This window comes from Phocoena sinus, chromosome 16, assembly GCF_008692025.1.
Source record: "Phocoena sinus isolate mPhoSin1 chromosome 16, mPhoSin1.pri, whole genome shotgun sequence".
Lineage (NCBI taxonomy): Eukaryota > Metazoa > Chordata > Mammalia > Artiodactyla > Phocoenidae > Phocoena > Phocoena sinus.
This window is the reverse complement of record NC_045778.1, coordinates 30881426-30908318: the sequence shown is the minus strand read 5'-3', so window position 1 is coordinate 30908318 and position 26893 is coordinate 30881426. Positions and strand designations below refer to the sequence as shown.

Below are 26893 nucleotides of genomic sequence, written 5' to 3'. Positions count from 1 at the left end.
AACATTTCTTTTTGCAGCACACTGAATATGTCATCCCACTGCCTTCTAGCCTTTATGGTATCTGACAAGAAATCAGATGTTAATCTTATTGAAGATCCCTTGTATGTGACAAGTCAGTTCTCTACTGCTGACTTCAGGATTCCTTGTTTTTCAACAGTTTGGTTATAATGTGTCTCAAAGTGGATCTTCTTAAAAATACTACTTGTGGTTCACTGAGCTCCTGAGATGTGTGGACTACTGTCTTTCATCAAATTTCTAAGCTTTCAGCCACTGTTTCTTCAAGTATTTCTGCTTTCTCTCTTCTCTTCTATGACCTCCATTATGTGTATGTTGGTATACTTCATGATGATGTCCCACAGGTCTTAGGCTCTGTTAATTTTTCTTCATTCTTTTTTCTTTTTACTCCTCAGATTGGGAAATCTCAATTGACCTATCTTGAAGTTTGCCAACTCTTTCTTCTCCCTTCTCAAATCTCCTCTTGAGCCCCTCTAAGTGATATTTAAAAATTTATAATTGTACTTTTCAACTCCAGAATTTCTATTTGGTTCCTTTGTATAACTTCCTTTTATTGACATTCTCTATTTGGTGAGACATCATTCTCTTAGTTTCCTTTGGTTCTTTACACGTGGTTTCCTTTAGCTCTTTGAGCTTTTTAAAGGCAGTTGATTTAAAGTCTTTTCTTGTTAAGTCCAATATCTCGGTTTTCCTCAATTTCTATGAACAGATTTCTTGTTTTCCTGAGTATGGGTCATACTTTCTTGTTTCTTGGCATGCCTCAATAATTTTTGTTGAAAACTGGGCATTTTGAACATTATGTGAAATCTGTGGAAATCAGATTCTTCCCCCTCCCCAGAGTTTGTTATTGCTGCTTGTTGAATTTGTTGTAGTTTGTTTAGTGACTTTCTGAACTAGTTTTTTAAAGTCTGTATTCGGTGTGGTCATTGAAGTTTCTGTTCAGTTAACTCAGTGGTCACTAGTGATCCAACACAACTCCTTAAACTCCTGGAACAACCACAAAACCCCAAATTTCCCAGTCTTTACAAATGTGTTATGTGTGTGTTGGGGAAAGAGTATCTTTGGATACTCTGCCAGGCAGTCTATGACTCTGCCTGCTTCACTTTCTGCATGTGTAGAGCCTGAAGGTCAGCCAGAGGTGAGAGCTTATGGTCCTCTCAAGTCTTTTCTAAGCATGTGTCCAGCCCTAGGCATGTGTGTGGCCTTCTAGATTCCCAGGAATTAATTGGAGCACTCTAAAACCATTATTCCCCAAAGCATCACATCATCGGCCTTTGCTCCCCAAACTTTTCAATTTGTCTCCTGTTTGCCCCAACTGTTAGCCCTCTCTCCAGGCCTCAGTGCTAATGAATCTGCCTTCAAATGTCCCTGAGGGTTACCACCTCCTCCTTGGGAGAGTTCCAAATTAGGTAAAATAAAAGCAAGTCATTTGAGCCAGTCTTTCAGGGAGCAACAAGAAAGATCAAAACAATCAACCATAATTCTTGAGAACAAGGTCCATTCTGCTCCATTCATTGCTAGGAACCTATAACAGAATGTGGATATTGTTTTTGAGGCTGATGCCAAGCTGTGGTGAGGAGGATAAGGCTGGAGTAAGTGAAAATGAAGCAAGATCCTCTTACCAAGACTCAACTTTGTTTTTTAAGCTTTTGTTTGGTTGCAAACTTTCATTTTCAGAGCTCTCATAAAGTTGATTCTGACAGTTTTTGCCATCTTATTTGTCACTTTCACAGAGGAACAGGCTTTTGGAGTTGCCTACTCTACCATTTTTGCTGACTACAATCAAGTTTAAGAAGCTCTGATCTAGTCTTCCCTTCATTTTAGGCCCAAAGAGGGGAAGTGACTTATCCACGGTCACACAGCGAACCAGTAGCTGAGCTGAGACGGGAAAAGGGATGCCTGACTCCTGGACCAGTGCTCTTTCTGATTGAGGGCTGTGTCAGCTCTTATTGCTGGGAAGGAACGAGGTTCAGAGTGGACACCAGTATTAGGCCAAAGCAAGCTTTCCAAGGAGTAGGCATTGAGGGTAAGAGCCCCTTACAGAGTTGAGACCCTGACTGACCAAATCCTTTGCTGAGAGGGAACCCTGTATAGGGCCAGTTGGAGGACTGAGTAATGATGTCCCTGTCCTTACAGGAATACGAGCAGAGAAGCTTTCAGGTTTGATGGGGTAAAAAATTTAAGCTAGTCTAGTATCTGCCTGGAGAAATGATTAGCTTGATTTCTGTTTTCTTGTCTGACTCCGCTCCGTATCAGCCAGGGTAGGAAGGAGCTGAGGGCAGAAATAAGGGACCAAGTCCTAGGCTAGGACTATAACTCCCTGCCAAAGCACAAGGATGGACATGGCATGGCCATCCAGTTGTTGCTTTGACCATGGGCATCTGCAAAGGCTCATCTTTCAGATCCTTCTTGCCAAAGCTGCGAGTGGACCAGTCCCACCTCCCACCGCGGACTGAAACACTGCCACCTGCTCACCTGCCCTGTGTGTGAACATTTCTAAGTTCAGAAGTTCTCTGGCTCAGTGCAGGAGTATTTAGATCAGCATCAGAATATAAGGCTCAGAATCTGTGAGGGCGGGGCCCAGGGACCCGCACCTTTAACAAGCTCCTCAGAAGATCCTGATGCACACTAGGGTTTGAGAACCACTACTTAGGACCGTTTCCCCGTCTACAAAGTGAGCACTCCAAGGTTCCTTTCTCAAATTTTGCACCTGAGGCAAGTGACTCATTGCCTCACCCTAGTCCTGTCCCTGTCCCTAACACACAGTGTTCATTCCAATGTCCCCACAGCTGTTGAAAACAGACTCAGGGCTGAACTCACCTCATGCCTCATCCTCTGGTTGCTATTCTGGAAGTGACATTAGATGTGCGGCATGGACCGGCCTTGACTAACACCTCCAGGAGGCAGGAAAAGACCCAGTGTAGTTTCCTCCCAGAAAGATGACCTGTAAGATCAATGTCTCCCTCATCTTTTTTTATCCTGAGCATCACCGTCAGTGTTAATAACCTTTTACTGATCTTAGAAGGCAGTAGGTGCCTTTCTTTGTCTCTGGAGAGATCTGTGAGGCATTCACATAGTCCTCCAGCCCATCCTTACTATGAGTTGGGTCCCATGGGCATGACCAAGAGGGAAGTCAGAGGGACAGAAAGGTAGAAAATAAGGACCAGGCTGAACACAGGTGGCCCCCAAGTGTGTAGGCCAGGGGTGTCAAACTCAAAGACGTGTAAGGGCCCAACAGGTAACGTGCACATGGTATATCAATAGGGAGTAGTGGGGCCTGTGGCAAAATGGAGAGTACATACCTAAACAGGGCACCTGTGAGTTGGCTCCAGCAGCAACTGCTGTGCAGGAATTCTGGGCAAGCGTTACTAGAATTTTTGGCTTTTCATGAGAATCCATTCTTCCAGATTTTTAAAAATATGAAATCGCTCAATGCTTAAATGTTGGCAACAAATTCAAATTTCTAAAAGGACTTTTTGGGGACCAAAGTGAATGCACGTACAGGTTAAATACTGCCTGTTGGGCACCAGGTTGGAACCGCCGGTGCAGACAATGGGACAAAGTAATGTCACAGAACATTTACAGTCACGTTATGGGAGGTTGAATCTAGACTCTGGCACAGTGCAGGAGGCCACCAAAGTCGGCCTGGACCCACGGCAAGTTGTGCAGTGCCTCACAGTTCATCCCACCAGGCAGGTCCCACCTGGCACCCAAGGGCAAGGGGCCCACCCTTGGGGAAGGGCAGCCAAGCATGCTGGGTCCTGGTCAAGAGGCTCTAGGCATGGAAACTGAAGCGGAGCTGACGTGACAAGCAGGGCCTGCCGTCCATCCCAGGGCCCACATCAGCCTTTCTGGCTGGGCAAGGCAGGTCTAGGTAGATCAGGCTAGTGTCCAGCTCACGGCTGCCCCACGTCCCTTGGGCCATCCCCTCTTCTATGTCCACAAGGTAGGGAGGAGTCAGGGTGGTGTCCGCAAGCAGATGTCTACTCTGTGGACAAGCCACTCCCTGGGGCCCCTGCTAGGGCCCAGCAGGCTTGGCCTCCCACCATAATCTCTGATTCTCTCCTTTCTAAACTTTCAACATAAGAAACCAGAAAGGGAGTGAAGATCCCTGACCAGAAAACAAGCTTTGGGCTTCTAGAAGTGACGACGACTTCTAGAAACTCTGCCCCTTCTGGACTTGCCTTCTCCTAACACCACCAACCAAGGGGCAAAGGGCCTGCCGGGGACCACAGCCAGGAGCTCCCTTTCAGACTGAAGGGTCCCTGAGGGGAGAAGCCGGTCTCATGCCTCTCTGATCCTCCTCGGTAAGGCCTCCCCCAGGAGTCATGCACACACCCCCTCCTTCCTGTGCCCCTCCTTCCGGACCTGGGGGGAAGGACCACGCTCCTCCTCCTCGCCCTAGTGGGCCTCACTGTGCCCGCATATGATGCCTTTCCAGCGTCCGGGCCCTGAGCACGAATTTCAGGAACCTCCATTTCTCATGTCCTTACGACCCAGTCCCTGCAAATTACTTATGCTCAGAGTTTCCTAAGCACAAGTTTCTATTTAAAGTCATAAAAATTTCCACCGGCTAGTAAGGCTGGACCCCTGCACTACAGGGCAGAATCATGAAGCACAGGAAAACAAGCTGGCACCAGGTAAACACTTCCAGAACCGGCTGACTTTAATTTGGAAACAGCTTTCGGCCATCGACGTTCATGTTTAAGGCACATTCTCAATTACAAGTAACCCTGTCACTGGCAGGGAGCTGGCTTTGTTCTCGTGGTTTTGCGTGGAACAGATGACTTTCTGGCTTTTTTCTTTCCTAAAAAGGAGTGAGTTTGGCAATAACAAAGCTCATGACACATTCTCACCAGATGCAAAGAGTACTCTTAAAGGTTTTCCCTTTTACTCCTCAGTGAGGACATGGCGCCCCCAGTCCCCACCTGTCTCACCCAAACTGTGTATGCAGCAAAGACGTGTGCGCATCTGTCTGCAACGACTATATATTAAAAAAAAAAACCTCCAAATAAACATACAACGTTATATGACTAAAACGAAGCCAGGAGTTTAAGCCACAAGCAAAGGGGAATGACTGCATGAGTCAGGAAACAAAACGTCTACTTTAGCTGCAAGAGGCTGTGAGGAGTGGGGGTAGGGAGGAGGTATCCTGAGAGAGTTCAAGACCGACCCAGGTCCCTCAGCACGAGCACAAGACACGGATCAGGAGGGCAGGCGGGGACGGGGCCAAGGTTCTACGGATGGTCCGCGCTGGGACACCAAGCGGTTTTTTGTGGATTTGTTAGAAACAAACATTCTTTTGGCCTTTTCCTGGCATCGCTGTTGCCAGCAGGTGGACAGAAGTGACCCACCAGTCACCACTCAGTCGTTGCCACCACAGATCTTCAGCAGTATCTTCCGGTAGTCCCCAGAAGTGTCTCCCTGGTCACAGAAACAAGTAAGGCATCAGTTAAGCGAGGCTCGGCCAGTTCTGGCTTCCTGGCTCCTGATTTTCTTCTGCCCCAGGTGCCCTTACAGAGAGACAGCCCCATCCTAGGAAATTCCCCACCGTGCTGGTGCCAGAGCAGGTGAGAGGCTCACACGCTGGCCTTGCAGGTGGCACAGACCTTTGCCAACACAGTTCAGCCTCCTGAGCCCTCCCATTAAAAAAGAGAAAGCTGGGGGCTTCCCTGGTGGCGCAGTGGTTGGGGGTCCGCCTCCCGATGCAGGGGACGCGGGTTCGTGCCCCAGTCCGGGAGGATCCCGCATGCTGCGGAGCGGCTGGGCCCGTGAGCCATGGCCGCTGAGCCTGCGCATCCGGAGCCTGTGCTCCGCAACAGGAGAGGCCACAACAGTGAGAGGCCTGCATACCGCAAAAAAAAAAAAAAAAGAGAGAGAAAGCTGTACTCACCCGAATGATCAAAGTCAGAATTTGAAAAACAAATACAAAAAAATTTTAAATAGCCAAAACCCCCCCTACCCAGGGCTACCTACCAGTGGCCTTTGCCCAGTGCATTTCTGTTGCACTAAGTTGGGATTATACCATAATGCACTACTGTGTCCTGGACAGGAAGTATAATCTACTATGATACGACCGTCCAGTGAAGGGGACTGTTATTATTTGGGCATCCCAGTTCACACTGATATCCCCTCTATCTGAGTTCACTGCACTTACATTAGAAGTAAGGCCACACTTAGCTAATTTCTCATCATTTCCTGCCATCGTTTCCTTCCTTGAGGGCAAGGCCTGTTCGGTGCCCACAACCTACTGGCACACACAAGATACCTTGTGAATAATTACTAATTCTCTGCTATCAACAGCATTGTTTTTATATCCAAGAAAAGAGAGAGAAGCCTCTCTCAGTGACATGCCCAACATCAAACGTTAGTGAGTCTGAAATCAGGACCTGGGCGTGGTGACTTCAATTTCAAGGTTCATGTGAGTTCAGAAATTAAGTGTCAGACCCCCTGACCCCTGCCACGACAGGAATCAATTTTATCAGACTGGCTCTGGCACAGTGATAAAACAGGAGCTAGTCTCCATCAGACACGTACATGTATCACACAACATGCTTCACGTGGACCACCTCCTTTAAGACGCAACAGTCCTGGGCAGGGGGTACTATTATTATCCTCCTCCTAACGACGATGGAACTGGGGTTCAGGGAGGTTTAAGCAAGCTGCTTGAGATCACACAGTGAGCAAGCAGAAAAGCCAGAGCTGGACCCCAAGCAGTGTGACCCCCGAGCCCTCCCTCTGAACTGCCTTCCTGTGCTGCCTCTACCACAGAGCTGAGGGAGGGGACTAATCAGGGAGCTAGAGCCGCTCACCCTCCGGGGGGCTCGGGGCTTGATTTCTCACTGATGGATCACAGATCCACAGGGTGGCTGGATTCTGAAGGCCAGGCACCAGGTGGGGGAGGTCCTGTGTTCTCTGATGCCGATTTTGGACCCTCCCCCCCACAACTGTTTACTGAACAGCAGATGTGCTGGATGCTGGGACACAGAGAGGGGCGACAGCAGGGTCAAGAGGCACCCTGCCATCAGGAGCTGACAACCTGCTGTTGTACAACCAGATGAACAAGTGAAAACTGAAGAGGGCAAGTACGAGGACCACAAACAAGATGCCCATACTTGGCTGAAGCCGAGCCCGCGAGAGCTCTGAGGAGGGAGAGTAAAGGGGACGGTGGGAGTGGCCAGGGAGGTCCGTGGGTGAGCAGGACGCCAAGAGGCAGCCCAGACAGCCCCCAGAGGCCCGTACCGTGATGTCGTGGTACAGGGACTTGCCGTACAGCCTCTTATACTCTGCTCTGATGTCCAGGAGGTCGATCTCGCTGCGAGACACCATGATGCGGATCAGGGTCCGGTCCTTGGTTCCTGCTCCCTAAAGACAGTGGGCCCAGGGGCATGAGCAACGGGCCTCCTCACTGTCCACTTCCCCACCTTCCCTGGGCCCTGGTCCCCTCCCCGCCCCTGGGCCCTCTGTCCTCTTGGCTGAAGGGTGGCCCTCCTCATGCCTCCTCCCCTGAGCAAGGTCCCAGTCACGAGTGGGCTGAGACACCCCCCACCCAGACCCTGCACCTGGGGGTTACCTACCCTCATGGCCCTGTTGAGCCTTTCAGCAAAGAAGGCTGGGGTATTCTTAAGACATTTCACTAGAAGAGAGAAACACGGCATAACTCGATCTGCAGAAAACTCAGTCCAGGGTGACATGACGCACACAGCATCCTCTTAGGAGGCCGGATGCCAATCAAACACACCGCTGCATCCACCTTCCTCTCCCCTCATCTCCTCTAGACTCAATTATCCTACAATCCTGGCTCCAGCCCTTTGGAACAGAGACATGCAGAGCCTGGACACCAACCCAACACATTTCCTGACAACCAATGTGATGCAGGAAGCTGTGCAGGGAAGGAACGTGAATGGTGTGTGGAACCATGTTGCTGCTCAGGCAGGAGAGGACAGGCTGGAGATGCCATGACCCTCACGGAAAAGGATGGCCGAGTGGAACGAACATCTAACTAGGGTTCTCAGGCCACGATACCTACCATGGGGTACACAGGGAAATCTGTCCCATCCAGAAAGCTCCGAGAAAAGCAAAACAGAAGGGCAAACCGTGATGTTCCCAAGTGGGTATAAAGAGGGGCCAACCCCTCAGGGTTGGGGGAGGGGGTAGGACGGACCTGGAGCCCATCAGGCCCTGCTCTGGAGGACATGACACAGGCACTGCAGGAAGTACACCAGTGTCCTGGGAGCTACGCCAGCTTTCCTTGCCCAGGGCCTGTTTTGCTGCTGCAAGTAAAAAAAACCTTTCCACGTGTTTCCATCACAAACATCTGACAACTGCCTGCAGGGATGTATTTTTAGAGGAAACTTGGCAGGATATGCATCATCTTCCTCCGGGAGAACAGCTGGTCACGTTCCCACTAGTGCCCACACTGCAGCTCCCTCCCCCAGGGCTGGGCTTGAAACATAAACAAGACACCTCCAGGACTACTGGGGGTACAACTATTCAGCAATCGAGAAGCAGCCTGATTTCCCACCATGTAGGCAACTGGATTTAGCAATCTTGGACCCTTTCACTATGATCTTCCTCAACCGGAGGGTGGGTGAGCACCCTGAAAACTCACAACACACGACAGCCCCGCAGCGGGCAGGCCAAGATACCTACCCACGGCCAGCATGCCCTGCTCCAGGTCCCCGGACATCTCCCGGCAGATGCTCTTCTCAATGTCACGGCCTGTCATTCGCTGATATTCGTTGAAAACTAGTGGCAAGACAGAGGGACATGTTATGGACTGAATTCTGTGCCCCCCCAAATTCCTTTGTTGAAGTCCTAGCTCCTAGGACTTCAGAATTTAACGGTACTTGGAGATAGTCTTAAAGAGGTAATTAAGTTAAAATGAGGCCCTTAGCGTGGGTCCAAATCCAATCTGATTGGTATCTTTATAAGAAAAGGAGATTTAGACACACAAGAAAACACCAGGGCTGCAAACTCAGAGGAAAGATCACACGCGGACACAGCAAGGAGGGGGTCGTCTGCAAGCCAAGAGGAGCGGCCTCAGGAGAAACCATGGCTGCCAGCACCTTCATCTTGGACTTCCAGCCTCCAGAACTATGAGAAACTATGAGAAACTATGAGAACTATGAGAACTATGAGAAAATAGATTTCTGTTGTTTAAGCCACACAGTCTGTGGTATTTTATTATGGCAGCCCTACCTGACTTGTACAGGACACGTGGTGAGGAGGCCTCTGCCCCTTCCCAGAGCCCACCTCTCGCCCTCTGCTCCCGGTGCCCTGGACGGCCCCAGTGACCACACCTGCTCAGCTCTCAAGTTGGCCAGTTCTTTGCCCCAGGGAGAGTGCACCCCACCCCCTGCCCCCCAGGACTGCTCACCATCCCCTTACCAGCGCTGGCCTCGCCACTGCTCACCCATCACACCTCAATCCCTGGTCCAGGAGCCCTGACACCGATAGTCTCTTCCCAGATCCCCACACCTCCAGTCCCAGCCCTGCTCCGTCATTATATGTGCCAATCTTTCCCAGTCTGACGGTGAGCGAACGCCCATCCAGTGCCCCAGCTTACCCTGGGATGGGCCGAGCACCCACAGGAAGTGTGGGCTGTGGGTTCCGAGAGAGGCAGGTGTGCCATGGAGACCTGAGTCCTAATTTGAGCTCTGCCCCAGGATATAAACCTCCTCTTCCCCAGCCAGGGTCTCAGTTTCTATCTGTGTTCTCCAAACTGCTGTGATTTGCATATCAGTAACATGATTTCTGCTACATCTATATCCAACTTCATTACTTACTATTTTCTTCCGATCAGCTCCTCTTTCCCCCTGACTAATAACATTTGTGAAAGCGGGGGTTTGATGTGCTACCGATATATTCCATACTCATTAAAACAAGCAACGATTAAGATGAGCATATGCTCGCTCGCGCTCAAGTACAGAATAGGGCAGAGGTTAAAAAGTGTGCTCTGGAGGCAGGCGGCCTGAGTTCAAACCCCAGCTCTGCCACGTTACCACCTGGGTAGCTGACTTCCCCAACTGCCCTTTGCCAGCTTCCTCATCTGCAAAACAGGAGAACGGCCCCTATTCGCATGTATTAAAGACTCAGTGCCTGCACAGAGCGGGTGCGGCGATTTCACCCACCCACGCTGCTAAGTGTGGTCATCGTTCTCTGTCCTCACCTGCCCTCTCATATTCGCCGCTGACACTGCTGGTTTCCAGGATGCCCCTTTCTTTGGGTGCCCCTTCTAATTCTCCTGCAATGGCCAGGGCCCTGTCCTCAGACTGCTTGGTCTCCCTCCCGTCTCCCTCTGAAGGGACCTCTTGCAGTCCCAGAGCCTCAAACTCCTTCGACCCACTCATAGTTCCCAAACTGCCATCTCTAGCCCAGACTTCTCCTGGCCTCTGGCCTCGCAGACCCGTTGCCTACATGGTATCTGTGGCTCAAGGCTCCTGACTTCCTTCCCTCCTAAAGCCTACTCAACTCACAGCTTCCCAGTCTTGGTCGAGGGCCCCCTCCCCTCTTCCACTGACTCAGCAGGAACAAACCCCGTGTCATCCCTGACTCCTTTCTCTCTCTCACACTCCACGTCCAGTTCATTGGCAAACAGGGCCAGAATCTGAGCGCTTCTTGCCACCTGCCCCTGCCAGCTGGTCCCGGCCACTGTCACTTCTCCCCTGGAGTTACTGCGGCAGCCTCCTAACTGGTTTCCTGCTCTGCCATTGATCCCTTCTCTCTTCTCAACACAACAGCCAGGACACTCACAGAACCTAAGTCAAATCACATCTCTCCTTCACTCAGAGCCCTCCAATGGCCTCCTGTTTTATTCAGGGTAAACACCTAAGTCCATGCAATTGTCATCAGGGCTTCCTACCGTCTCTGACCTCACCTCCTCCTATGCGCACTCACTCCATCTACTCCACCTCACCAGCCCCCTTTACTGTTTCTCGGTTGCTCAGGGCCTTTGCACCTGCAACTCCTCCATGTTTTGTTTTTTTTTGCTGTACGCAGGCCTCTCACTGTTGTGGCCTCTCCCGTTGAGGAGCACAGGCTCTGGACGCGCAGGCTCAGCGGCCATGGCTCACGGGCCCAAACGCTTCGTGACATGTGGGATCCTCCCGGACTGGGGCACAAACCCGCGTGCCCTGCATCGGCAGGCGGACTCTCAACCACTGCACCACCAGGGAAGCCCCCTTCATGTTTTTAACTCAAATGTCATTACCCCACTGAGGAATGCCCCCAGCACCCTCTGACACCTTTATCACTTCCTATCCCAGTTTCGAACTTATTCTTCTCTAAAGATTTACCAACTGGTACAGATTGTATTTGATTTTTGTTTACTGCCAGGCTCCCCAAACAAGGTGAACCCCCTGAGAACAGAGATTCTGCAGTGCCGTTCCCTACACCTACTCCATGACCTGGCACGTGGCAGGAGCTCAGTTTATATTTGTTGAAGGAAAGAGTAAATAAGTGTTACTTACTACTATTAATTGTGATGTTTATTTTTTATGCCACACTTTGGAAACCACTGGGTCAGGTGCTCTTGAAGGCTCTCTCAACTCTAATATTCCACATTATAGCAGATAAAGATACCAGCCAACAGGAGGCTCCCATTTCTCTAACCTCCTCCGTTGCTTTCCTGCAGAGCGGGACGCTTGCAGACTCAGGAAACCGCTGATAATATCTTTTAAATCTCCACCAGGGGGCTCTTTCAAGGACGTGAAAGGCCCATGCAGAGCGGAACTGCTAAGTGTTCCTGCAAGCTGTTTCCTGCCATACCTCATCTGACCTCATTACGTGGCTGCAGGGAGGCCGGGACTGCCTTACCTGCCACCAGGTGGGCCCGGCTCCGGGAGCACAGAACTGCATTGAACTTGGACTCATCTGTTCCGAGGCGATTCTCTCCAGCTGCATAGAGCTCCTGGACAGAAGAGGGACAGACAGACATGCAATGCAGACCTCACCCCAGACTCCAGGCCCAGGTCACCGAGGAGAGCTGGGCAGAGTCTCCAAGCCCTATAAGCCCAGAGGGGAGGGAAAGTGGGGCAAGGCCCCAGCTGAGCTCCATTCACTGTGCTGAAGTAGACACCATCCACACATCCTCTCACTAAGCCAGGAGAGCCAAGGCTGCGGGGGCCCAGGACAGGCAAGGAACAGCTTTAACCCAACCAAGGGAGCAGCAGCACAGAGGAAAACATGGGCTTGAGACCTAGCTCTTCTACCCACTTGCCACGGGACTCTAGGCAGGCTACCGGCCCTCTCTGAACTTCAGTTTCCTCATCTCTAAAACGCGAAGTTTGGATTAGATTCGGGGTCACAAACCTGAAAGCCCAAAGGGGCCAGCTGGGTAACTTAAATGCAGGAATCAGGCCAGCTGTAAGGCCAGAGTGGTGGGGACCACGGGGACCATGCGGAGAGGCAGTTACTTCTCAGCCGACTACATGACAGAGGAACAAGGCTCACAGCTGCCTGACCCATTTTTCATGAGGAACCAGAAACCCCGATATCTACGTGAAATTTCTTAATCTTTAAAAGCAGTTTCCCTATCTATAAGCGGGAACACCTGAGACAATAATTATAACAACAACTGATACATCGCAGGTGTGGATGTGGGATTTTATGTGACAGGTGCTTGCCTGCCGTTTCACTGCATACACTGTTATGTTTGCAAATGGGGAGAATTCGTACTTTTCTGTTCGGTTTTTGAAGGTTTGAGCCCAATCTATTTGCCAATTTGCAACCCTTGTACCAGATGGCTCAAAAGTGCCTTCCAGGCCTCAGATAGCAGCTCTTGGACCTAAAGGCACTGATACTTGAGGGCAGAAGGTGGCCATCAGGGGCTCAGAGACCCCACAGGTCGAGGTGAAGCCGAGCAGGTCCAGACCTAGGAAGGCAGAGCAGTAGGCACGAGACCCTGCAACCAAGGCAACTTCTGCCTCAGCTGGGAAAAGGCCTGGACAGGAAACAGAAACTGGAAGATCCCCACTGGGGCAAGAGCTGGAGCCCAGGACTCTGGCGATATCCAGCCCTGAGTCCAGTTATAGGAATGGGTGTCCCAAGCCAGGGAGACGTTAAGTGAGCGGTCTGGGACCAGGGCAGAGGCAGGCACCGTCTGGGCACAGAGAGTGAGCCCTTGCCCAGACTCTGCCTCCAGGTTTCTCTGGACACAATGCTCAACCTCTCTGGGTCTCAGTGTCCTCACCTGGAAAGCAAATGGGCCAGACCGGAAGAGTGGTTCTCTTCCAGCCCTTACAAGAGGGCACTACGGAAGTCCTCTGACATATGACAGAGACAAGGAGCCTACTGGCAGCTCCTGGTGAATGCAGCGCCCTGGGGGGGCGGGAGCAGTGAGGTGGGGAGAGGCACACCCAGCTCCATCCCACCAGGAAGCCAGGGCTCTCTCCAGCCAGAACTGCTATGGTCTGAATTCATTAGTGGGAAACCCAAACTCCTCTGGAGAGGCACTGGGACTCCTGAACCGAGAGAGGAAACAGCCAGAGACTGTTCCCCTGCGAAACTCACAGCATCTGGAATCCACTCCTTATCTGTTGCTCTTTCAATCCCAGAACCCCTCCCTTGTGACACAAGAAAGTGGAAGACACTCCCCTGCTCAGGAAGCCAGGTGAGCGGCCACCACACTCACTTGCACATCTCTCTGGACGAGCGTCATGTCCACGTTTGTGCTTTCATCCCGGTTTCCCTGAAAGGAAGCAGGCTGTGAGGTCAAGGTCACTCCTTGGAGTCGCACCCCTCCCTCCCTGTTGCTCCTCCCCATGGCCCAGAGATCCACCTCTCCCTGCTGTGGGCCCGATCTCTGCCCTGGGAAAGGTACCTGAGAGAGAGAGATGAGGAGCCGCTGGAAGTGCCCTGACGTGTCGCTCCGAATGGCCTCCTCCAGGGCCTTTTTGAATTCTAAAAGGGAGACACAGGAAAGGGCTGCCCTGTAGCCCAGTGGACCAAGCTGCGCACTGCACACAGTTAACAGTGGGCTCTGGCATGAGGAGACAGGTGGCCCACGTGGCCCCCAGGAACAAACAACCGGAGATCAGGAGGGGCTGTGACTTCCGGGCTGACCTGGCCCCAACCTCGCCCAGGAGGTTTTCCCCAGCGCCCCCTTACCTCAGTCACCTGCTCCAGTGTAAACAGCAGGCAGGGCTGGGTCTGGGAGGGAATCCCAGTGTGTTAGGGGTGGCAGGAGATAAGGAGGCCAGGAAGGAAGAGAGGCCCTGGGAGAGGGTGTGGCCAAGGCCCTAAAAGCACAGGGTTCTGCAAGGGGCAGAGGGCCCAGGGCCAGCCTAACCTGTCTTGTAGACTCTGTTCAATTCCCGGATGTGCTCATTGCTGCGGGAGGCCAGGATCTCGATCAGGCAGGCTTCATCAGTGCCTGCCCCCTGGGAGGCAGAGAGCACAACAAAGCACAGGCTTGTTACAGCCTCCTCCCTGGCACTCAGGATCCCCCGGGGCACAAACCCCAGAGACAGGCCACAGACACAGACTCGCCCATCGTGCTGCTGCTGCGGCCCGGGCCTGAAGCAGCCAGCCTCCCCTCTGCAGTCCCAGGAAGGTGGTACCAGTAATGACAGCAACACGGTGATAAGTAGAGATCATGGGAAGGAACATCCCCATTCCACCCGCCAGGACACTGAGAATTAGAGAAGTGTAGTAACCTGTTCAAGGCCACACAGTAAATGGTGGGGTTGAGAGGTGGACCTGGATCTGATTTATTCCAAGTTCAGCCCATGAATGAGATGAGAAGCAACTGAGAAAATGGGTTTAAAGCGAGAGCATGACACGTGGGAAAACGTGAGTCGTAGAGTGGACTGTGGAGCATCTGGAGACACCTAGGAGAAGGCAACAACATCGAGGATGGAAGAGATGAGCGAGTCAGGGACAGTGAGGAGGCAGAGGACAGGGTCAGTAGCCTGGTTTCTATGTCAGGTTGAATCTTGGTTCTGCTGGTCACTAGCTGTGTGACCTTGGGCATGTCACTTCACCTCTCTGTGCCTCAGGTTCCTTGACCATAAAATGGAAGTGATTCTGCAGGCAGACAGAGTAGGGTGTCCCCAGAGCAAGAGAACCAGGAATGGCTTTCTTGACATAAGAGAAACCATTTTTAGCCTAAGCTATCTTGTGATCTAAGCCTGGCCACAGTACTTGCCCTTAAAGGAACAAAAGGACAATAGGAAAGATAACAAATCAGATGTAAAGACTCCCAGCTCTGTTTCAACGGTAAAGACTAGCCTGAAGCACTTTCTTGAGCCGTTGGCAGAATTTAAACCCCCTTGGGCACTCAACCACCAAATCAACTGGAACCTAAGGGATGAAGAGGTTGGCCTTTTCAAGTTTGGACTCTGTGGACCACCCAAGCCCCTTCATGAATATGCATGTGCCTTTAGCTTAAAACTTCCCCAGTTTTGCAGTTCCGGGAGATACGGCTTTGGGAAAGATCCCCAATGTTCTTACTTGCTGCAAGTAATAAATCTTTCCTTGTCTCGCTCTTTGGCTTGGCTGGGTCTCTTGACAGCCACAAAAAGGCGAACCCAGTTTCAGGTAACATCTTCGTGGGGGCAAGAAAAGTCACTGTGCCTATCAGGCCCCTGAGGAATGTCAGATTCCTTCTGCGGCACCTGCTCAGTTCACAAGGACTCCCCTGTCTGTGGGTATGGCCCCTCCCCATCCACAGGACACCTGCTGGGGGTCTCGGGAGCCACAGGACTGTACAAAACGTGCAGGACCCTCCGCTTGGTCATAACTGATTGAACTAGGGGGATACTAGACCCAAACGAAGCCCATCAGAACCTGCCCCCATTTGGAATTTGAACCAAGGGACAGCTGGCCTCTTCTGTAACTGGATCTCTGACAGGTACATGGAGAGGGGTCGACAGGGATGCTGTGCTAAGGAAGGAGAGGCACAGAAGCAGATGGAAGAATGAAGCACACTCAAGAAGCAGCAGAGATGAGAGAGAAAAGTCTGCCTGCCGGCCCTCGCCTAATGAATGAGGATACAATCCACACCTCCCACTCTTATCACTGCATCACTAGCTCCCTCTGCAACCCCAGCTCCCCAGCTCCCACTGTGTTTTTAAGGTGGAGAGACTTAGATGCTCCCTGATGACGAATGACGCCTCATTTGCCTCTTGGGGGAGCCACCAGAAGTTCCCCTTTCTACAGCATTTGGACTCCAACCAGGAGGGTCCAGGAGCCGTGCTGACAACCGTGGCTAATAAGTGAGCGAAGACACACCTCGTGACCCAGGCCTTTCCCGGGGCTGTATGTCCACACGGGTACACACACACACACACACACCCATACACACCTTGATGGCTTCCTTTATCTCATAAGCATCAAAGAGGACCGGGGTCTTCATCAGGGCCAAGACTGTCTTCTCAAAGTTTCCTGACAGTTCAGACTTCAGATCTTTGATCAAATCCTGATTGGACATTCAGACAAACAAACAAAACCTATTTTCAGAATCCACAGGAGGTGACCAATAGGGACAATATCCCAGATCCAGGGACCAGCAGCATCTGCAGAAGAGCCAAACCTCAGGCCCCAGCCAGACCTGCAAAATCAGAGCTTGCATTCAAACCAGATTCCGAGGGGACTCATGGCCATTAAAGTAGGAGAGGCACCGGGCCAGAACACTAGCCTATATGTACCCAGTGGTTACCTATCTAAAGATCTGAAAGCCCCCAAAATCAAAATATGGCCCCCGTGCATTTGTTCAGTACTTAAAGCCTCTTCCTTCAAAGGGAAATAACTTGCCCATGGTCTTGGTGAGTCGTGCACAGCCAGACTGGAACCCAGATCCCTGGGCGCCTCTCATCAAACCTCAGTACCCTGTGGACTCTGGAATTTCTCCTTCAGAGCATCCTTTGCTTCTAGAAGATGCCATCAGCTGAGAGACAGCAGGAAATGCCCTAATGTGCCTTATGGTTTGTCCAGGAGATCCAGACCCACTAGGCCCCAAGGAAAAGCAGGAGTAGGGCTGTGCTAGAGGATATGCCTTAAGTCAGGAGGGACCCCCCACCCCACCCCGCCATCTCGCCAACACTCACCTTCCCATAAGCTGTCTTGAAGGACAGGAGGATCTGCTGCCGCTGCTTGTTGGAGCGACTCCCCAGGCAGTCAGTGATGGCCTGCTCATCAGTCCCTGGAGGAAGGAGAGGTGGGAGTGGGCAGGGCTGGGGGTCGTGGGGACGCTCTGCGGCTACAGACTTTCCTGGCCTGGGTCTTCCAATTCTCCTGGGCATCCCAACTGCACCCCCATATCCACCTTCTCTTCCTCCACCACTGGGGCCAGGCTGCCTCCACCCAGCGACCCCAGCCCACAGAGCCACTGTGTAACTGCCTAGGGAGTCGGGGGGTGATTAGGACTCGCACCACCTGGGGTCTCTCACCAAAGCCCTTCATGGCCTTCCGCAGGACCTCGGCATCTCGCAGGGGGTCAAACCCAGGAGCATCTGTGATGGTGCCTCGGTTTCCAAACTGCTCAGACAGACAGACAGTAAGAATGCTATATTCCCCCGATGTGAGACTGCCTGCCCCAGACTCTGGAAATGACCTTTCCTCTAAAACTTGGGGCACCTGAAGGAGTCTGCAATCAACAGCACAGGGGACTCGACAATGAGTCGGCCTAACGTGCCCATTACCTGTCCTGGCACTGAAACGTCTGCCTGGCTCCCGTGGCTAGGAGCCCACCTAGAGCTGAGTCCTGATGCTGAAAATCTACCCTATGCCCGGGTCCTCCAGGCCTGGGCCCGGGCTCTTGATGAAGGGGAGGCCTCGGGAACAGGGGTGCGGCCTCTCCTCAAGGCCTCAGCACCACAGCACACATCAGGGCTTGCCTAACGGGCCTGCTTAGTCCATCTCTGTGCACACGATAAACAGGTGTTCCCTCTGGGATGCAGGTGTCCAGCCTTCACGATGGTACATGCAGCCCTGCTACCTCTCGGACTAGTTCTCGTTTTCCAGCACTGTTTTCTGGACTCTACGACCTGCTTGCCTGCTGGACTCCTTCCTGACATGACAGCTACACTCCAAGCAAACTTGATTTTTCCTGCCGAAACTCTCCCTTGGTGGATTATCTAGTACAAACTGGTTTTAACAGAGTTAAGGAGATAAGCTGAGAGAAAAGAATAAGGGGGAAGGCAGAGAGGGAGGATGCAGAGCAGGGCAGGGGTAGGGGGATGTGTGGGTGTGAGGGAGGGAGGAGAAGGGACCCTCTGACTAAAAATAGTAGTCAACCACATACCACTAGCCCTGTGCTTGGCTGGTTTCGCTGTGTAACCATGACAATGAATTCTAGGCTCTGCAAACATGAACTGCTCTCCAAAATGAGCCAAGAGCAGCCCTGAAAGAACTGCCAACAATCTTCCCTACCCAAAGGAGCTGGTTTTCAGAATCCTCTGAGGCTAGTCTGGGAGGGCACATCCGGGGGACTGAAAACTAAGAGCCACTGGGCAAAGGCCTTGAGACCAGTTCTTACAAAACCCAGGCAGTAAATAACACCAGACGAATGAAGAGTACCCGGAGGCATTCAGACCCAGCTCCCACAGGGACCATCTAACAAGCTGGGACAAAGACGGTAGCTCCCTAGGTCCTCAGGCGTACAAACAGGGGATGCGGAGTCTGTGAGGAAGTGACACTGAAAACTACAAGTTAGAGCTGGAGGACCTAGTCCTCCCCCGTCCCCTGCACGGTCCCCAGCCCTGCTGGCAGAGGACACTGGGCCACATGTCTTGGGCCCTTGGAGCCAGGACTGGACAGAGAGTAGCACAAAGTTGGCACTCACCTGGGCTGGGGGCACAGCAGGGGTGATGGTCCCGGACCCAGTGTACCCTGGGTAGCTTGGCACCGGCTGCTGTCCCGGAGGTGGCATCGGCGACTGCCCAGGGTAGGTCATGGGCGGCTGTCCAGGGTAGGCCCCCGAGGGCTGCTGCGCAGGGGGCGGCATGGGCTGGCCTGACACAGGGGCCCCTGGGTATGGCGGATACGAGGGCATCCCAGAGGGTGGGTTTCCTCCAGGGGGTGGGTACATTCCATATGGAGGAACAGGCTGCTGGGCGGAAGGGGAATGCCCAAAACCCCCCGGGGGGACGGGAGGGTAACCACCCCCAGGGGCCCCCGGGTACAGGTTTGGCACGTTGGCTCCTCCGAACGTCCCGGACATGTTGGCAGCCTGAAAGTCCACGAAGCAAGAGCCTTAGACTAACAGCCCCTGAGGGGCACAGCCATACTCCGTCCATCTGCCCTTCTCCGCCCTGAGCCCTGCAGCGGGCACCCAGGAGCCACACTCAACTCAAGCCAAGTCTGAGCACCACCAGCTTCTCAGCAAGGTCCACCTTGCCCACCCACCTTGTGCTACACGCCCTCTACCTGCACTGCTGACCCCCTTTACCTGCCCTGTGCCCAAAGAACCCACACTCGCTCTAACACCACACCGTTTCCTTATGCTACTGTCTGTCTCTTCCCAGTGGATGGTAAGTACTCCCAGGCTGGGATTTTTCTATCTCCAGTGCCTAGAATGGGCCTGGCACAAATTAGACTGTGGAGTGGTTACACTGTTTACATTGAGCATACATTTGTTTTTAGATGATAAAATATGCTATTTTAACAAGCAAATCAACAAAAGTAGCATGTGCGTCCGTGCTACCTGGCACCTGCTGCCAGGCCCAACCAGGAGAGTCATCCACGTGTACCAACAGCCCCCGCACGCGTGTGGCCACCTGCACATGGCACATGCATGCACACACAGGTGCACACCCTCACCCCTCTATCCCTACGCTGAGCTCATACAGAAGGTGCTCGATGCATACTCCACAAAGGCCCCACCCCTACCCAGTCCCCCAGAGCTGAAAGGGACCTGGAAGACCATGTGGCCCAATGCATTCCCCCACCGCTCATTTTACAGACGGGAAAATCAAGATGCAGAGAGGGACAGTGAGCCGGTGAGAGCCCTGATGGAAACCATCATGTCCTAAGATATAGCTTAACACCCTCGGCGCCCACAGATACACACGCACGTGCACACACCACCCCCCTGACACCACGGAAGCCAGCAGCCTTTCTCCCTCTGGCCACGCCGGTGTGGCCCCCGGGGCAGCCCAGCAGGAGGGCTGGACTCACCATTCCCGAGAGGTAGTCCTGGTTGAACTGCCCTGCGTAGGTGGCCACGTTATCCAGCCCGATGGGGGGCATGTTGGGTGGTGGGTAGCCAGCACCTCCCCAGGCACCGCCACCTGAAAGCAACACCAGGCCTGTCAGCGCCCCTGCGGCTCCCCAGCAGGACAAGGCAGAGACATCAAGCTCCCAGGTGGTCGGAGGGGAAGCCAAGCAGAGCCGCGGACAGTCCTATATAGACCACACGGCAAACGCTGGGGCAACAAAGTCTAGCCAGATCCCGCTGCCAGAGGAAGGGAGGAGGGAACCTTCAATTCGGTGTTCAGCAAACACTCCCAAGACCCTCTGTGGGTATTAAGGTAGGAGGGCCAAGGGCAGGCCTGCCCTCCTGGGCTCACCCCTATGGAGTGGGAGTATAGACATAAAGACAGGTCACTCGGGGACACTGTGCCAAGCCCAGGGCAGCGGCAAGCTCAGGGATCACTGAGAGTCCACAGTGATGGAGAACCATGGCGGGGGCGGGTGGGCGTCGGGGTGGGGTGTCCTGCCAATCTGGCTGTGTGCTGTCATCACAAGTCTGTAAGGGGCAGGGAGAGGCAGGATGACAGGATGGAGGGAGACAGGGCTCGGTTATGGAAAGCAGACACCTGTCCTTGTCAGGGGACAACAGGGGAACAGCAGTAAAGACCCCCAGCTCTGAACCCATCGGGACCGGGGTATGTGCCCTGGGGCAAGGCACTCAACCACCCTGGCTCAGTTTCCTCAGGTGAAGTGGGGATAATTGGTGTTTGCCTCAAATTGCTGTGAGGAGGATTAAGAGAGTTAACGCCGGGCAGGGCTTAGCTGGGAGCCCGGCGAGCATTCATATGTTACAGCTGTCACCATGACAAGCAGCACGGCAGCTAGGCAGCTAGCATCATCCTGCGGGCTGTTGGCCTGTTAGAGGCAGCCCTGTCCATGACAGCGAAAAGGCCCTGAGGGCCTCGTGTTTGGCTTTCCAGCCCCAGGGCTCCGGGATACTCAGGACGGAGCTCTCCCGGAATCGCCCGCCTGCTCCCTCTCTTGCTGCTCAGGTGATGACAGAGGTGGCAGTGGTAGGACACAGGTGCCTGACCAGCTGGCGCAGCTTCCCTGCTATCGGGCCACAGGAGCAGCTGCAGCAGTACACAACGTCTGACCCTTAGCAACTGCCTCCACTTCCTCCCTCTGCAGGGGCCCTGCTGCTGGGAAACCACACACCTTGAGCACAGGGCAAGAGAAGCGACAATGGGCAATCGTCACCTAGCAGTGTTCCAGAGGACACTGTGCCAGAGGCTTTACCTGGCTATCGTGTTCTTGTCTGGGCCAGCCTAGTGATGGAGATGCTTGAAGCCATTTGCAAAGGAGAAAATTGAGTCTCAGAACGGTACACGTTTGTCTGCTGCTATCAGCTAATAAGGCAAGAGATTGGGGCCTGGCCTGGTCCTGGCTTTCCAGAAGTGGCTTCAAACCCTGACCTCGCCTGGCCCCAAGGTCCAAGCTCTTCTCCAGCCCCTCCCCCGACTGGCTGCACTGTGGGGGTCCAAAGGGAGCAAGGAAATAACTGGAAAACACCATCACTCCTCCCCTCTCCACTCCTGGGCCCTGAGCAGAGAGGGCGTTCCCTCCCTCGCCTGCCCCAGACCCTCTTACCTGGTGCAGCTGGCGGGTAGCCGCCTGCGGGCGGGGGGTAGCCTGGGTAGCTCATGGTTAGATCTGAAAGGAAAGAGGAAAGTGTGTTCAGGCTCTGCCGGGGGCTCTCACCAGTCTTACCGGAGAACAGTGTCAGCCGCAAGCTGGCCCTTGCAGGAGGAGCTGCAACAGGCCTGACCCATGGCGGGCAGCCCAGCTCAGCCTGTACCTGCTGGACCCCCGCCAGCAACAGTAACCGGGGGCATTACAGGATTCACCATCCATGAACCAGTGAGTTTCCCTGAAAACCCCTTTCACCCAAGCTCCATTCCCACTTCTGCTGACAAGGGATGCAGCACGTGTGTGAAGCTCTTCTCCCACCTCATTCTCAGGGGGGTCCAGGTCTATTTGCTGGTATCTTCTTTATCACCATCCATCCAGCAACAGGGAAAACCAGAGCCCCTGTCTCCCTGTGCCCAACCTACAGACCCCAAGCTATACACAGCGGCCTCCAAATTGGCTCTGCCCCAAACTACAGTTTTTGTTCTCCAACCTCTGGTTCACCAGGCAAGGGAACGGGGTATGATATCATCATTCCTAGAAACAAGGAGAGACCTCAGGAGGGCTCATCTGATCCAGGATCCAGAATCAGGACAAGTGAGGGAGCACAATCCTGTCCCTACAGATGGGGCAGATGGAGCTCAGAAAGGTAAGTGACTTGCAGATCAGTAGTAAGGGAAGGAGAAAGGCCAGAACCTAGAGCTCTTACCTGTTGGTGATGGTGTGATATCTGTTCTCACAAAGTCCCTCTCTGTACAGATCCCTCTGCCATGTCTCATGTTAGTTGAACTGCCCAGGAGGGACACAGATCTGCCGTAACACCACACACTGTCAGGCAAGCTGCCTACTCTTGCTAATCAGTGGCTGCTGCCGTTTGAGAGGCATCCAACAACCAGTGAGAGTGAGGAAACCTATGGGCCCCCTTAACAATCACACCTGCTGACCCTAGGTTAGCTGCTCTCTTCCCAGGCTGGGTCCCAAGCTACTTCTCAAACTGCAGTGTGCATCAGAACCACCTGGAGGGCTTGTTAAACACATTGCTGGGCTCCACCCACAGGGTGTGAGTCAGTAGAACCAGAATTTGCATTTCTAACTAGTTCCCAGGTGATAGTCCAAGGACCCCACTTTGAGAAACCCTGCTCTAGACGCTGTTAGTCACCTACAAGACTCTGGCTGCCTTTCACAGCTACACTGGCGAACTAGGCATGCTGTTTCCAAGGAAGCTGAAGGGCTTCCTCAAGGTACCACCGGTCCCCATGGGGTGGGTCTGGGTTCTCAGCTCTGTGGGCATGGTAATTCGTTTGGGTCAGTGGGTCCCACTGGTGACTGCAATGGGAGGCCAGATGATGGCCTAGTGACCTTGGAGAGAGCTAGAATTGGCGACCTGTGGTGTGGGCCAAAGGCCCTCTCCCAAGCACGCTGTCACGTGGTGACTGAGGTCCCTAGTGGTGCTTTCAGTCTGACCCATCTGCCAGAACCCTCGGATGTCATTGTTGAGGAGATACCCTGGGAGGTGGGCCAGGAACTTTCTGATGGAAGAAAGAGAAACCGGCCCTCAGAAAAACAGGGGGAGCTGCAGTTGTGCTCCTGACACCTTTGTCTCTGGAGACCACCTCCCAGGAGAACGAGCCCAAAGGCCCATCCACAGTCGGATGGAAAAACAAAACAAAAAAGCTGGATACTACCCTGTTCCATACGCCAAAATAAAACTTCAGCCAGACCAAAGTTTAAGCATAAGAAGTAGCCCTTATCCCCAAAGATGAAATTAAATTTCTGCGTAAGAAACAAGTAACGAAAACAACATAAAGACTAGGGAAGTGACAAAATTAGGAAAAATGTTTTATGATAAGAAAAAGACCAATAACCTTTATAGAAACTCAAATGATGCAAACAATTACAGAAAAGGAACTACAGATACTCACCCTCACTAATATGCTGACTTGCCAGTTAAAAATAGAGATGTAGAAATTAAACATGACACACGCTTTGACTCAGAAGCTCTACTTCTGGAAGTCTGTTTCCCAGACACACTAACCTGCGGCATCAGCCACAACAGCAAGAAGGAGCCCCCAGATACGCACCAGCAGAGGCTGGTTTAGTAAATCAAGCAGATCCACACGAGGGATACTCCGTAGCTGTTTTAGAGATAGCCAGCTCTGTACGTGGTGATGTGAAATGATCACCATTATTAATCAAGGTGTAGTGCTGTGTGTATGCTAACTTCGTTTAAAAAAAGAAAATGTACAAATTTAGTGCTGTATACACACACACACACACACACACACACACACACACACACACACACGCACCCATCCCTGGAATGTTAAACAAGAAACTGGGTAACACTGGTTGCCTCTGGAGGGGAAAACTGGAATAGAAATGAAGCTCACTGTTTATATTTGCATCTCCTGCCACATGCATGTATGCCAATTTAAAAAAACAACTTTAAAAAAGGCCCAATTCAGGTGGGGATTTCTGAGCTTACTTGAGGCCATGCTGTTCTTCCAAGATTTGAATAACACACAGGGTCCATTCAGTGCAAGGCTGCCCGGCTCTGAGCCTGGGGTTGGCATTATTATATAAATATACCGTGGGACTCGGACCTGAAGGGACCGCTAAGGTTCCCGGCCTGGGGCAGGACCGCAGGCCAGCCTCAGCCCGCTCACAGGGTGATGGTGCTCATTCCCAGAGTTCCCTGATGATGCCCCCAGGACTCCATCTTCACCTCTCCCCAAGAGACCACCTCCAGTCTTCTCATTTTTCTCCCACCATTTCCTGCCTGAAATAGCTTCGCGTCTGCGACCCACTCGTCCTTCTGAGCTCTCTTGGGAACCAAAGGCCCCAGGGGTGATTGGAGAGCACAGGGCAGTAGCTCCGCCCCTCCCCCACACACACCTCCCCGGATGGGTAACACTTGGGTGTTCTGGACAATGGAGACGGGATGCTGATTCCTGTTAAATTTCTCTCTTCCATTCTGCCCATCGTCCCTCTAGCCTACTGAGACCTGCCATCCTGACCAACATCAAGCATCTCAGCACTCTCTCTCAGCTTTCTTTTATATCCACCGATTGGGAAAGCATGGCATTTGCGTTCTTCCAGGCGAGTGATACAGAAAGAGCACTCCTGAACTGTCGCTGCCGACCAATTCCCAGCCCGACATCAGCCCACCCAGGACCACGCCGGTACAGGCGTTCAACCAGCTACCAGGCCACCTAACTCTACCACAGCCCGACACCTGTTTCCTCATCTTGTTCACAACAGTACAAAGAGGGCCTCCATCAAATGAGAATGCTAACACGTCACCCCGGGCCTAGAGCCCTCCAGCTTATCCATCTAATAATCCCCAGGAGAAAAGCAAAGGCAGCCGGAGAGCCTGGTTCGACCTTCGGATGCCCTAGTGCCCACCTCGCCCCTTCCCAACGACCACATGTCCCAGATCAGCACGCAACTCTGACTCCCAATATCTACAGCCTTCCCTGCTTTTTTGAAAATTAAGAAATCTGCTCATGGCCCAGTCTTTGGGTAACTCTGGCCTCCAGTGTTTCTCAAAAGAGGCCACCAGCAGGGCCCACTGTCCTTGGTGAAGTCGGCCTGGCACGCTGGGGTGCTATATCCTGATTCAGAGGGGAGCTCGGGCAGGGCTTGGAGGGGAGGGCCTCATCTTCCCCTCCCAACTCTGTCCAACCCTCACTCTTCACGACAGAAGGGAACTCCCTGGGTTATAATCCAGCAGATCTGCTTTCTCCGAATATCACACCTTCTGTGATGACCAATGCCTTCCTCCTACTTCTGCCCTTTAAGAAAGAAAAAAGGTGCCTGGGTGGGATGCTTCACACAGTGGACAGGCCGGGATTCTAACAGGCTGGGCACATCCCCGTTGGCTCTGGTCAGAGCACTCTGTCTCGGTACTCACTGGAGAGGGCCTCCAAGTGCCGCAGGCAGCTGGCCTCTTTGGGGACTGCTCCAGTTCCTAGAAACCAGCCTGCAGGGAACTTCCGGCCTCTGGTCCCGCTTCTCTTGGGGCACGATGCAGCACAGATACCACCCTTCCTTCCTCACTGGGACCGTCGACCTGCACCTGTATGCCTGATTTCATCCAGCTGTGGCCCTCTCTGGCTAAACTGGTGCTTCTCAAACTTCAGTCTGCAAAACAATCACCTGCTGGACTTGTTTTAACCCAGATTGTTGGGTCCTGCCCCCACAGTCTCTGCAAGCGTAGGTTTGAGACTTGTCCAAACACGCTGATGCTCCTTGACTCTGGACTACACTTTCTGTAGCACCGCTTCATCACACGTGAGAATCACCTGGACAGCTTGCTAAAAATGCCGAGGCTTTTTTTTTTTAGAAAAAACACATGACTTTATTATTCCCAGCACAAAGGGCAGGTCTTTGCAAAACGAGGGGGCAAGTTCTGGCGGCAGGGAGGAGTCCCCTACTTGCCGGCAATAAGCGGGTTCCGCAGGACCACAACGACCGAGTCCCCGCGCAGGAACATTTTTGAGAGGTAGCGGTCCTTGTTGACTGGCTTGGACTTCTTCTTGCCCTTGCCGCTCTTGGGGACTTCGGTCCACATCTCCTTCACGTTCTCCAGCACCATGTTGCAGTGCCTGTCGAAGGCCTTCACACGGCCCAGGAGCTTCTTGTTGTTGTGGCAGTTGATGAGCACTTGGGTGTTGTTCTTGACCGACTGGGTGAGCATGGAGAGTGGCCCTGTGTTAAACTCCTCCTCCTCCCGCTTCTGCAGCTCCTCCGGGGTCATCTCACTCTTGGGCTTGTTGAAGAGGCTCATGTTGGCGATGGTGGCGGCCGCACTCTCAATGCCGAGGCTTTGGCCCCAATCATTCTGGGCCATTCAGTCTGAAAAGGGTCCAGGAATCCGAAATATAAACAAGCATCCCGTTCCCACTTCCAGGGATTCTTTTTAATTTATTTATTTTTGGCTCCGTTGGGTCTTCATTGCTGCACGCAGGCTTTCTCTAGTTGCGGCGAGCGGGGGTTACTCTTCGTTGAGGTGCGTGGGCTTCTCATTGCGGTGGCTTCTCCTTGAGGAGCACGG

General features: G+C 52.8%; 2 protein-coding genes across 4 annotated transcripts in view; both read right to left on the bottom strand.

Moving 5' to 3' along the window:
• Positions 1-4656: 4656 nt before the first annotated feature.
• The window catches only part of ANXA11 (annexin A11), a 42467-nt gene continuing 20230 nt past the window's right edge, over positions 4657-26893 (bottom strand). For 2 of the 3 annotated variants that reach the window (XM_032608497.1, XM_032608496.1), the window contains 14 exons: positions 21799-21861; positions 20134-20246; positions 18800-19186; positions 17406-17493; positions 17064-17158; positions 16322-16435; positions 14306-14396; positions 13838-13917; positions 13649-13705; positions 11833-11926; positions 8668-8763; positions 7593-7651; positions 7258-7380; positions 4657-5439 (listed from right to left, as the gene is read on the bottom strand). In XM_032608497.1, coding sequence (XP_032464388.1) covers positions 5380-5439; positions 7258-7380; positions 7593-7651; positions 8668-8763; positions 11833-11926; positions 13649-13705; positions 13838-13917; positions 14306-14396; positions 16322-16435; positions 17064-17158; positions 17406-17493; positions 18800-19186; positions 20134-20246; positions 21799-21853 — 1512 coding nt within the window. In that variant the 5' untranslated portion in view covers positions 21854-21861 and the 3' untranslated portion in view covers positions 4657-5379. The remainder of the gene's footprint in view (positions 5440-7257; positions 7381-7592; positions 7652-8667; positions 8764-11832; positions 11927-13648; positions 13706-13837; positions 13918-14305; positions 14397-16321; positions 16436-17063; positions 17159-17405; positions 17494-18799; positions 19187-20133; positions 20247-21798; positions 21862-26893) is intronic. The other variant, XM_032608498.1, reaches the window with a different exon arrangement.
• LOC116741634 (small nuclear ribonucleoprotein Sm D2-like) lies at positions 24752-26755 on the bottom strand. Its single transcript, XM_032608499.1, has one exon. The coding sequence runs from the start codon at positions 26687-26689 to the stop codon at positions 26270-26272; it is 420 nt and encodes a 139-aa protein (XP_032464390.1). The 5' UTR covers positions 26690-26755; the 3' UTR covers positions 24752-26269.